This window comes from Manacus candei, unplaced genomic scaffold, assembly GCF_025592945.1.
Source record: "Manacus candei isolate 608988 ecotype Guabito, Panama unplaced genomic scaffold, ASM2559294v1 h1tg000017l, whole genome shotgun sequence".
NCBI lineage: Eukaryota > Metazoa > Chordata > Aves > Passeriformes > Pipridae > Manacus > Manacus candei.
The window spans coordinates 10699326-10711965 of NW_026138065.1; the positions used below are offsets into that span (position 1 = coordinate 10699326).

The window sequence follows — 12640 nt, forward strand, 5'->3', positions numbered from 1 at the left end:
CTCTGCCTCAGCCCTAGGGAGAAGCGCTCCCTGGAGCACAGCAGCAGCAGTGCCGCTGACTCTGTCAAGCGCAGGGAGAAGATCACAGAGGAAAAACTGCAGTTCTCCAAATTCCTGGATGAGATTACCAAGCGGGTGCTGAGTCCCAACCGCTTGCGCTCACTGGGAGAGACTAGGGGAGCGGCACAAGACCAGAACTCTCCCCTTTTCCCCAGAAGCTCCGTGCCAGAAGGCCAAGGGGAAGGTCACCTGCAAGGGGTCAAAACCAAGCATGCAACTGAAAGATCCCCCTGCCCAAGCAGAAGAAAAACAGAAAAGAAATGTGAGGGACTGGGAATGGCTTCGGGCCTGAGAAAGTGTGCTGAGGAAGCTGGGAGAGTTTCCAGACTAAGAAAGAAACCTGTCCTTGGGAGGAAGGACAGTAAGGGAAAACTTTCCTTGGAGAGAAGGGTAGTAGATCTGTGTCAGTATGAGCTGCAGCAGCTGGCAGACCTGGGGCTGGCAGGGACATCCTCTGGGCAGCAGCATTCACTGTCTTCATGGAAAATCAGTGCAGAGGGCAGAAGGGATGAAAGCAGTCCCTGTTCACGGCTATTACAGCCACACCATCAGTGTGCTAAGCTTGGGCAGAAGCGTGCAGTGGAGCCGAACTACCCAGAGAAAGGATCCTGCTCCACTCCAACACACTGGAGTCGGGAGGAGGGGCCTACCCCATCTAGATCCTCCCCTTCATTCAACCTGGCACTAAACAAGGTAGGTGCCAGGGTCACCGGCTTGCAGACAGGGGTCTCACGGAGGCCAAAGCCCCCACCTGGATTTCATCTAGTCTGTAATGCCACTGGGGAAAGTGAGAGCAGGCCCCCAGACCTCATGTTGTGGGTGCTTAATGACCAGAAGCTGCTCTCTAGTGGGGGTGCCACTCATGGCTCTGCTACCGGTTGGGTCTATCTTACTGGGTGTAACCAGCTTCCCTTTAGCCCCAGGAGTTAACGAAAGTAGAAACTGGCGCTGTTCTCACCACTGCAGACTTCCCAGGTGTTTACTGGTTGAAGGCCCTTTAGGCTCTGGGGCAGTAGGCGTGTGCAGGAGGCAGGCAGCTCTGTTGTCAGGAGGGGCTGGGATGCTCGTGGTGCTTTGTGTGTGCCCTGTGCCTGGTATCTTGGGGTACTGGATGTTGGCTATTCCAGGTCATGGATTAGAGAGTGCAAAGTAAGAGAAAATAGCTGAGCCACGTGCTCTTGTCACTGCTCCGTGTCTCCTTTTTCTGCAGGATCCCGCTCCAGCCATCTCTGGGGATCTTGCCCATAACGTTAATTTCTTTTACAGGCTTTTCTGATCTTTGGTGTTTCTTCTGCTGTCCTAGAATAGTTACGGTGGCTGGTTTCAGGTCTGCAGAAAGAAACCTTTTTCACAGCACAGTCTGGGTGGTGTAAATGGTAGCCACATTTTTCAGCTCCCAAATGATTCTCTCTCATGCTTTTTGTGGGTCTTCAAGGGCCCCACAAGTGATTGCTGTGGTGAAAATTTAATCCTGTGTATGCTGGCCTGTGAGATTCCTGCTACCCACTAGCTGTGGATGTGGAGGAAGCTGAAACACCAGCTAAGGTAATGATTTTACAAGAGATGCTGAGATTACACCCTGGGAGGGTAAACTTACCTAACTTGTACGGTGGTTTCTAGTCTGGCTCTTCTGCCCTGAACCAGAACACACAGTCTGTTTTGGTATTATACGTCTGAGCGATGTGTGTACAGATCCTTGTAGCCTAGTATGACCTGTCAGAGCAGGTGAGGAGGAGTCACAGATAGGATCTAGCAACCAAGACTGCCCCTTAGGATAGCATGAGAGACCAACTCCTCATCTGAAATAATCTCACAGCTGTTTTCTTTCCTGTGCAGGAACCCTTGACGGATGCAGAAAGGATGAAGTAAGTGTCCCAGTCCCTCTTTATGCCTGTCATACTGCAACTGTGTGGGTGCTGATTCCTCATATCCTGCCTGTGCCACCTGCACAGCGAAGCTGACTGGATCTGTGGGCTCCTTTCAGATCTTCAGTCATCTTGGGGCTCTGTGGGCAGAGCTTTGGTCTGTGCCTTGCCAAGCTCTGCCTTGCATGTCCGTCTCCCTGGAGGAGGAGGAGGGAACATAGACCTCAGCACAGGTGCAGGCAGAGGAGTTGGTGGGTGTGAAAGAAAGGTAGATGAAGTCTTTAATACAGGTGGAGATAGGAGTGCATTTTTTAATCCTTCTTGTCCTGGTGTAAGCCACCAGAAGCAGTATGCAGAAGCCTGCTGCTGACTGAGGGTGAGAACTGAGCCCTTTGCTGGTGGTGCTGTGGGACATAGACAGCTGCTAGCACTGAGCTCCAGGCCATAGTGAGGAGAAAGCTTGCACTGCCAGAGAGAAGCTGTGCTTCTGGGTTTCTCCAAGCAGCTGAGCACAAAGGAATGAAAAACAACAGGAAATACTTCTGACCAGCAGACATGTCCTGGGCTGGGGAGGAATGGAGCAGTTTGTGTTGCAGTGGGGTTGACCAGCTGTGGTCACATCTGTAAATGCACCCCACCACCTCTGCTTCCGGGTTTAAGGCTATATGGAGTCCTCTTTCCACCATGTATTAAAGGTGTGAGGGATTTTGGTTCAGGAGTGGAGAAGATGATTTTGCTCTTCTTGCTTTTAACTCTTCTAACCTGGACTAGGATAAATTATTGAGTGATTTTCATTCATCAGTGAGGGACACTGGAGCTGCACAGCTCATCTGTCTAGTGGGCTTTATCCAAGCACCGTAACCTGAGAGGGAGCTGGGAGCCATGGCTGACCAGCTGGCATGTGCTTCTTTGCCCCTGCTGCAAGAGAGTTTGAGTGTCTCTCGACAGAGATGCACCTCTTGCTTCATGTGCTGGAGTCTCCTGACAGTTTAGTTCCTGACTTCTCAGAGCCCCTGTGCGGGGCATTGGGCCCTAGTGCAGAGCAGTGGGGTGGGGTTGCTGGTGTGGAGTACCCCTTGTGCAACTCAGTGATACCTTGTTCCTATTCCTGCCCCAGGCTACTGCAGCACGAGAATGAGGAGCTTCGTCGACGGCTGACGTATGTGACGAACAAAATGGAGGCCATGGAGAGGGAACTGGAGTCAGGTCAGGACTACCTGGAAATGGAACTGGGCCAGAACCGTGAGGAACTGGAGAAATTCAAGGACAAATTCCGTAGGTATGAAAAGGAGAACAAAAAAGGGGTGGAGTTAGAGATCCTTCCACTGAAGACTCCCTCAGCTAGTGGTAGCAGGCTGTGCTCTGTGGTGTAAATCAAAAGCATGCTGCATCCTCCAAGATGTGCACCTCCAGACTGTAAGGGGGGAGCTAAAGGCTCGACAGCCGTTATTTTCTCCAGGATACAGTGTAGGAATGCTGCCAGCATGAGAGGCTGACAACAGGGAATTCTTCATCTATTCCATGTAAGGCAGGATCCAGCTCGGATGGTTACCCCACATGTGCAAAAGAAGCCACCGATGGCTGCAAGAAAGTACATCACTGCTTTACCTGAAAAGTACCTCAGTTAAAAATCAGTACCAATCACTGGTCATGTGCTTAGATATGACATAGTTCAGAGGAGTCCTCCAAAGTAATTTACATCCTCTCCTGCAAGATCCTTTCACCCAGCCAGCTTCATCTTGCCTCCAGTAACGTGGGGTCTGAAAGCCCTTGTGTGCTAGAGGTAAGGCATAGCTAGTATGCCTGGTTGTCTTAGCAACAACCTGTATGGAGTTTTGGAGCTGATGGTTTGTTTGGCAGCTATGAAGGTGACTTGACCAGGTGCCTGTGATCCATTCCCATGCTTACAATCTTGTTTCTGTAGGTTGCAGAACAGCTACACTGCTTCCCAGAGAACCAATCAAGATCTGGAGGAGAAGCTGCATGCCCTGGTAAGTGCCCTGTTAAGTCACTATGGCAATCAGGTGGAAGGGACCTGTTAGTTGGAAGCAGATGGGGGAAAGGGGCCCTGTCTTTACCCAGCAGATGTGGCAATGGGTGAGGGATGAGATTCGGGCTGTGACCATCTACTCCCCATTCTAGCTGGTGTCATGAACTGTTTTCTTGATTTACTGAGCCCCTACTTGGTTGTGCACGTGAGCTTTGGTTCCTCACAACATAACTGCATGGTATTCCGTCATGTTGCTTCAGTCCGTCTCAAAATGCCAGGGATGTGTCAGCCAGTCTTGGGGTGGTCATCCTGGGAGGACGGGAGCAGTCAGAGCAGAGCCAATGTGCGTGTATGTCTGTTGTGTGCATTCATAACACTCATGGCTGTTTCTTTTCTCTCCCTCCCCCTCTCTCTCTCTCTTTCTCCTCCCCACGCTGCCGCTGGCACACGCTGGGCGCACTCGCCTCTCAGGCCTCTCTCAGCCAAAGCTGGATTTTTGCAGTTGCGTCTTTTCGTTTGTGTGTTTTTTCTTTTTCCTCTTTACGTGTCTCAGCCTGTTGGTTTCATTGTCAGTCCCACATATACCATCCCAGATGAAGGGGCCCCAGCCCTCGTCCAGCCAAGGGCTCACCTGGTATCCAGCAGCTGCCCACAGATGCAGCAGGTCCTAGTTTGCAGTGCTCCATCTTAAGAGTGTTTGACTCTGAGCCAGCTGGAGCATGGCGTTGTTGGGAAGTGGTGCCCATAAGCTGCGGCACTGCACAAGATGTGGATGGCTGTGAGCCTCGTTTGCTCCCTTTCCTTCCCCTTCTGGGCTGTGAGCAGGCAAGTCAAATAGCTGAGATGGTGATTGCCTCTGTGTAGCCCAGGGTGAGACTTCTTTGTTTCTAGCACGTGAACTTCTAGGGTTAATATTCATTACTCGATTATTTATTGTGCTGGTGCCTGAAGAGACTGCACATTCAGGAAGTATTTCCTCTCGTACCCCCTTGCGTGTCATTGTGCTGTACCCCTGACACATAGCTGGGCCCTGGTGGCCACAGCCTCACAGCACCTTTGGCCAGTTTGGAAGAACTTCTTGAGACAGTGATGGCTTGGAGCTGTTGCCCCTCTTTGCTGTTACATCTGGGTCTCTATCTGCTCTGTACCTGAACTGTTAGGAAGTCTAAAGAGGCAAGATTGCCTGCTTTAGGGATGGCATTAGTCGAACTCCAGATGATGCTACACAGGTCCTTTTAGTTGCTCTTTACTAGAGCAAGGCTTTAACTCTTTCAAGATGGTGCCTTCCTCCTGCAAAAAAAAGCCTTTTTGTCCATTCAGCATTGATGGCTGGATCTTTTTGGGCAGTATTCTTGTTCTGCTGCCTCAAGGAAGATGGCTGGGTATTGCAAGCTCAGAGGTCTTTGCTACGAGTGGCAGGTTGGGATTGATTGCTCAAAACCACTAGCTTTCTACCAGGCACCATGGGAACAAGGACAGAGGGGAAACATGCTAGTGCTGCAAGAAGAGATACTGCATTAAGGAGGTTCAAACTCAACCTTGTTGTCTCTGTAGCTAGCAGAATGGCTGGTTCCACTTGGCCCTTGGAATCCCTTCCCTTTGAAGAGGGTTTTCTCCCTTATCTGTCTGTCTGGAAGTTTTTTATGTCCCAGCTGCACATGTCATTGTGCTATGCTTGGACTGAGGTGGGTGGTGAAGCCAGGTTCTTCTGTGCTAGGGAGTTTTACACCTGGTGTTCTTGCATCCCAGATTAAAAAGGCAGAAATGGACCGCAAGACGCTGGACTGGGAGATTGTAGAGCTCACTAATAAATTGCTTGATGCCAAAACCACCATCAATAAGCTGGAGGAACTCAATGTAAGTGTCAGTCTGCAAATGGCTGTGGAAGTGTGTGAGGCGGGGGCTTTTCCTTTGTTCAAAGTCATCAGTGGAAAGGAGCACGTGAATTACTCCAGTGTGTATGAAAGCATGGGAGCTGTACACAACAGTAGGGAGACAAACAGAAAAGGGTCTGAGGGGTTGAGCAGGAAAGAACTCATCTTGAGGTTTGATGTATTTGCTCTTTTGAGCTTAGAGTTTGACCTGAGTCCAGCTTGAACCAATGGAGCTGAGAGGGAGATGGTGCCTTTTCTACACTATTAATAATAAAGAAGTTTCTGGATCCAGTGCTTGATTCTTTTAACTGCTCTCAACTCCCTCCAGTCTGTCTGCATCATCAGGCATGGCTGAGAGCTGTGGGATGGGATAGCAAATCTGGTGGGACTTTTGGAGATTATTAAAATCCGCAGAGGGAGAGGGGGTTGATAGCTGATACTCTGACAGAGTATATGGTGGGAGCAAGGACTGGAGCTGAAAAGGACACCTTGGCTGAGTTGTAAGAAAATACACAGGGGTGTGGGGAGGGGGAAATGACAGGTGCCCTCAGGAGCGATTCATCAGATGCCTCCTCTGGCTTCTGTTCAAGCAGCATCCGGTCAGGTGGGACCTTTTTGGATAAGAGATCAGGCCAGTCTAACACTGTTGCACACCTGTGCCCTCTCTTGCAGGAACGCTATCGACAGGACTGTAACCTTGCAGTACAGCTGCTCAAGTGTAACAAGTCTCACTTCAGGAACCACAAGTTTGCCGATGTGAGTAGCAATCCTACTGAGGTGGGGAAGAAGGGCTGCATCTTACTTTCTCCAGCTTTCTCCACAGGGCTGCTGGCTTCTCATCATTCAGCCTCAGAGGTGGGGGGAGGCTTCTGTTCCCACTCCCACTGAGAAGGCAGCACAGACCTTCTGCCAGCTCCTCTTTCATGACAGCTCCATTTCACAGTTCAGCCAGGAGCTGTTATAAAAAGCACAATAACCTTGAATTTGATATCCTGCTGGGTGTGTGCTGGGAGCTGGCAGGAGGACAGATCTCTCTCTTACCCTGCTCCATCCTTTTCCTTTCCTCACCTGGCCACATGGAAGGGCCTCATAAGGAGTCAAGCAGCAGTAGTCTGGCCTGGCTTCACTTATTTCCCTGAGGAGAAATGTGTGAGGCAGCATTCAGGGTGTCTTCTAGGCCTTCTGAATAGAAGTTCATGCCAACTTATACTCCCCCTTGTGGGGGGGAATGGTATCGGGGAGGGGAGTTCAGCTCATCCTGCCCTCAGGATGAGCAAAGATGCGGTTTAGGTCTTCCACGTTAGTAGCATCACTTCTTTGGTTGAAAGTATCATTCAAGGCCTTACCCCCGCGCTCTCCTTGCCACACCTCTAGTCTCTGTCCCTTCTCGTTTTCCTCTCAGCAAAACCACATGCATGTCTTTTTTAACTTAGCAGGTGACCAATATGTCACCCTCCCCCATTGTGTCTCAGATTAGCACTCTTGAGGTCAGTGTATCAGTTACTGCTGGGGTAACCTTGACCTCTTTCCCAGCTGTCTCTCCTCTCTGGAGCTTTGAATTCTGCGCCCCAGAGTGCTGTGTCCCATGTGACTGCCACTGGAGGGGGTTTGGTGCTGAGCAGCTGTGCAGACAGCCTGCCTCACAGCCAGCTGTTGTCATGCAGTGTGCCCTGTGTCCCGGGCTTTGGGTGCAGTTTCCTTCTGGCTGTGACGGGACAGACCTTGCTATGCCACTGAGTGGCTTGGGGACCTCTGCTCTCCAGTTGATGCTGTGCATGCATGTGGTGACCAAGGTGAGGGCAGCCTGGCAGGGTGATGGGGAAAGCAGTAGTGCCCGTTTTCAGGACAAGGGGTGGTGCTTACACCCTGGCAAGACCCCAGTCTTGCAACTTCGGTAATAACCCCACATTTGCCTCTCTGAAATGGAGAGAGCAAGGAAGTGGGGTGACATGGTGGAGTTGGTTGGAACAAGGGAAGGCATCGATCCTGGTCTGCGGGCAGGCTGCCAGGGCAGCATGGCTGCAATGATGCATTCAGGGAGCACTGTGGATCCCAGCACTGGGGGCTGTAGAGTCACTGCAGTGCAACCACCGGCTGATTTTCCACAGATCAATAGACTCCTTCCTACCATGCACTGGCTGGGCCTTGTTCTCTGCTCACAGGCATGTGGGACTGAGCCCATGTGCCATCTTTTCTTGTTCTATTTGCCAAATGGGGACTGTGAACCACGGCCTAGAAGCATGACTGGTGTGACAGCTAGAGAGCCTTGGCAGTCCCTCATGGGGCAGGTTCGCTTTGAAAAGAGATAGCTTTCTCAAGGCAAGGTAGGTAAATGTTAGGGTCAAGATAAGGAGTACAAAGTACACATGAAGGTTGGTTGGAAAAGGGAGATTATTTGGAACTAAATGGCTTGCATGGGAGCCCCCTTCTAATGTCTTTTTCCTTTTCCCTAGCTTCCCTATGAGCTGCAGGACATGGTCAATAAGCATTTGCACAGCACTCAGGAGTCTGCAGGCACTGGTCAAGAGGCAGCCCATACCTTGGCACCATCTGATGTTGTGCCCACCTCAGTCATCGCCAGAGTCTTGGAGAAACCAGAATCTCTGGTTCTGAATTCAGCCAAGTCTAGCAGTGGCAGCTGTCCCATGGCAGAGGATGTCTTTGTGCATGTGGACATGAGCGGAGCCCCTCCTGATGCCTCCAACAGCTCAGGGCAGACGGGAAAGGAGGGAGGAGATGCGGGGAAACAGCAGAATGGTGGCTGCAAGCCACAGAGTAGCATGGAAAGTGTGCCTGAGGATGTGCCTGCCTTTGAGAAGTTAAGCCCATACCCTACTCCCTCACCTCCCCATCCTATGTACCCAGGGCGCAAAGTGATTGAGTTCTCTGAGGACAAGGTAAGGATCCCAAAGAACAGTCCCCTGCCCAACTGCACGTATGCTACGCGCCAGGCCATCTCCCTCAGCCTGGTACAGAGTGAAGATGAGAGCTGCGACAGGCACCGGACACTCCCCAGCAGCCCTGCTTCAGAGGGGCACCGTTCAGCCTCCAGCTGTTCCTGTCAGCAGTCCCCCAAAGCAGCCAGAGCTCACGGATCTTCCCAGAGCAGCCCATTCAGCAGCCCTCCCCAAATCCCGAGCGCCTTTGCCAGCTCTGCCAGCTCTGAGGAGGACCTGCTGGCCAACTGGCAGCGTATGTTTGTGGACAAGGCACCCCCCACCTCAGAGCGAGTGCTGATGAACCGCACTGCTTTCAGCCGTGACACAGCCCCTGAGCTCCAGAAAAGGTTCAGCCGCTCCATGCAGGAGCTGGGTAGGGCAGCCTCGGCTTACTCAGATGGTGAGGAGTCCGCGCAGAGCTGCAGCTGGACCGTGAGCCGGGACTCGAGTGTGGACACAGACAGCACTGAGTCCAGAGCCCGCAGGAGCCATTTCTCCTCAGACTATGGTACAGATTTCTCCCAGGATGAAGCCCAGAAGCTGTTGCATGAAAGCGGTGGAGGCAGTGCTGAGCCTGAAAGCCCCTCACCAGAGAAGCACAAGGACTATGTGGACCTTGGCTTGCCTGAGAGCCCAGCTGAGGAAAGAGAAATACTGCTCCAGGGAAACAAGGAGAGCAACCAAAGAGGTGCCCAAGAGGAAAGTGGAGAAGGCAGGGTCAAGCCTCCCTTCAGTCGGATGCACCGCAGCCCCAAGAGGATGGGGGTCCACCACTTACATCGCAAGGACAGTCTGACGCAGGCCCAGGAGCAGGGCAACCTTCTCAGCTGAGGCAGAGCAAGAAGCAGCCACACGCTGCAGAGCTGTGGGATGCCTCCATCAGTCCACCTGAGGGAGAAACCTCCCTTAGTACCCTCCTCCCAGAGGGAGTCTGCTCTGAAATTTTATATTTATTCTCTTCCTTTTGCTACCTGGAAGAGCTGAGGTTCCCCTTCCCTGGCACCTCAGACCCACAGTACTAGCACATGCAGTGTGCAAAAGCACACCCACTGCCCCGACATGCTCACAGCTCTCTCCACAGCCTCACACTGGTGCCTGTACCAGAGCTAGTTCTTGGTACCCCTCCTCCTGGTGCCTGTGCCTCTTTACACCCTCATCCTCCTTCCCCCTTCCCACTCAGGTACCTGAGGCCCTGGGTGCTCTTGCGCTGGTTGCCCACAGCTGCTCTGCTCTCTTTTTTCTTGTGCCAACAGGGCAGACTGCCTGTGTGGTGGCGTCTGATTCCTCGGGAGCCCCAGGAGCCATGAGTGGGGCACAAGGACTCTCCCAGCGGATGGCTGTGTGCCATGGGGATGTGCTGGGATTGCTGGTATCTCATTTTTCTGTTGGGTTTTCTTTTTCCCCAGCTGCCCATGGGGTTGTTCTCCAGAATCTGCCTCTGCGGATTTCCAGCATTGGGCTCAGCACCTGGTCCCCACAGAGGCAACACATGGGTGCTGCCTGCTGAGGTGGTTCAGGGAGGCATTGCCTGCTGGGCCCTGGGGTTTGTGTTTGTGTGTCTCCTCCCTCACACCTCTTCCCCTGCTCTCTGTGCTGTTGTTTTGTTTGAACGGTGCTGATGCTTTGCTCTTGGGTGGGCTTCTTTCTTCTTTCCAAGCCTTTGGTTTTGGGGTGTATTGTTTTTTTGTTCTCCCCACCCCGCATAAACAGACACAGCCGTTGGCAGCCGGTCTGATGCCTGCGTTGAGGGTGTGTTGAGGAGGCTCAGCTATCAGAGCTGCGCTTCCCTCTGATCCTGGCCTCCAGCCTGTAGAAACCCCTCCAGACTCAACAACAAGGTCTTGCCCCAGGCAAGCAAGGCGTGAAGGATGGTACCGGCTTTTCTGGGCAGGGCTTGGTGCAGGGCCAGCAGGGATGCGAGGGCAGCATGCTGAGGAGCTGCTCCCTGTAGATGCACTACCTCATGGCTCGGCAGTAGCCCTCTGCCAGGGTCTCCTTGCATGCCCCCTTCTCTGGGGGGCTCCAGGCTGGCTCTGGTGCCTCTCTGGAGCCTTCCCTTCTGGGTGGGGCTCTCTGTGTGTTTTTCCTAGCGTAGTGTGATATTGTGTGACTTTTCTTCTCAGTCTTGTGTGCTCAGTGTCTGCTTGGGGGGGAGGGAAGGGGAGAGGTCTGTAGATGTAGGTATTTTTTTGAGGGCTTACAGAGCCCAGGCCTCCTGTTTTAATTTTGTCCTGTGCTCTTGTCTTTCTGGTGTTTCTTGGCTCCCCTGGGAGTGCGAGGCAGAGAACAGCCCAGTTCCCCTGCACCACACCCCCTTCAAACCCCACCGTCTGCCCTCAGTCTGCTATCTGGTTTTTGAGTTGGGTTGTTGTCCTCCCACCCTACACAATGAGGGCTCTTCACTGGGCTGGAGGAGAGCACCCCTGTCTCCATGAGGGAGCTTCTGTTCATATGCTTACATCAAGATGTACAGCCGAGAGCTGCCTGAGGGCCCTGCTCCTTTCCCCAAACCGTCTCTGCAAAGGGCTTGCAGCTTGCAGCTGGGGCCAGCCAGGGCTTCAGCTCGAGCCTGGAGGCTCCAGGGCCAGTGAAAGGGAGCTGCAGGCCTCTCTGGCAGTTATGTAGGTTGCTTTATGTACTCTGGCTAGAGCTGCTGCCTACACACTCACCTTGTTTCCTGCCACCCTCTGGTGGGGAGGTGGGACTCGGTATTTCACTGCAGTATTTTGCTTGGTCCCTGTGCAGACAGGCTGGTGCTGAGAGCAGGAGCCTCCTCTGAGCCTGCAGAGTGTTCATCTCCCCTGTCCCAGTCGTGGTGGCAGGATCCTTGTATTTGCTGTCATCAGCTGCTCCACTGCTGCATTTCTTCTGTTCTGCAGCGTTGCTGAGAGTTTGCACCTGCAGCAGCTGCCAGATCCTGCCTCATGGATGTCACCTGGGGTTGGATGCTCTCTGAGCAAGCTGCTCTGGCTCTGAGGGTGCTGGTGGCCTGCAGTGGGGGAGGCATTGCCCCTCAGGGCTCAGCCCCATCTCCCCTGAATCCTGGCATGCTGGTCAGGGGACAAAAATCTCTCTTGCTGAGGCAGCTGGTGCTGATGGTGCTGGGCAGAGCCAGCCTCCCTCTGCTTTTGGTCAAGATAGACTGAAAAGCAGAACAGTGGAGGGGTGGCAAACGAGTGCCCAGAGCCTCGCCAGACAGTTGTGCTTTGCAGCATTAGGCTGCTGGCAGAGGTTGAGAGGAAGCGGTGGCCTCAAGGAGCAGAGCCTTCTCCCCTTGGGCACGGTGCCCTCTGCATTCCTGCCCACCTCCAGCAGTATTGGCTCTGGGGCCTTGAGCTCATCCCACTTCCAGTGTCCCAACTCCAGACTGTTAATCTGTAACTAATGTGGTTTTTTCTGAGATTTTCAAACTGATGTATATTTTAAGACCAGAAATAAACTATTTTAAAAGTAGATGGCAATGGCTGTAGTGTTCTTGATGCTGCTTAAAACCTGGACTGAGCATGTGAAGGAGCAGAGCTGCTCAGGGTACAGTGTCCCAAGTTTGCTGAACTGTGTGTGCCACCTGTTAGCTCTGAGAGAGAGAGTGATCCTGTGACCTGTAAGCAGCCTCAGTGTTACTGGTAAGATTCTGCCTACCCCGTTTCAAGTATTTTGCTAACTGTCCTGGCTGTGTCTTGGCAGACTCTCCACCTGCTGATCTAGAGTAGGATGAGGTGTAGCTAATCCTTTTAATAGCTGTTGGTTTTCATAAAGTCCCAGCTCTTGGAATCAGCCGAGAGTATCAGTTCTCCACTTCAAGAAACTGAGTTATGTGGAACCATGCAACATACCACCTTGCTGGAGTTCCTAAGGGGGTTATAATTCTAGAGGCAGTATTTTGTATGGGGAGGATTGAGGTTGATTGGACAT

At 52.5% G+C, this 12640-nt stretch overlaps 1 protein-coding gene across 7 annotated transcripts in view; it reads left to right on the forward strand.

Annotated features, from left to right (window-relative positions):
* The window catches only part of TJAP1 (tight junction associated protein 1), a 40638-nt gene extending 28457 nt beyond the window's left edge, over positions 1 to 12181 (forward strand). For 6 of the 7 annotated variants that reach the window (XM_051783055.1, XM_051783053.1, XM_051783060.1 and 3 more), the window contains 6 exons: positions 1897 to 1925; positions 3043 to 3204; positions 3850 to 3916; positions 5665 to 5772; positions 6462 to 6545; positions 8243 to 12181. In XM_051783055.1, the coding sequence (XP_051639015.1) occupies positions 1897 to 1925; positions 3043 to 3204; positions 3850 to 3916; positions 5665 to 5772; positions 6462 to 6545; positions 8243 to 9559 (1767 nt within the window). In that variant the 3' untranslated portion in view covers positions 9560 to 12181. The remainder of the gene's footprint in view (positions 1 to 1896; positions 1926 to 3042; positions 3205 to 3849; positions 3917 to 5664; positions 5773 to 6461; positions 6546 to 8242) is intronic. The other variant, XM_051783058.1, reaches the window with a different exon arrangement.
* The last annotated feature ends 459 nt before the right edge of the window (positions 12182 to 12640 follow it).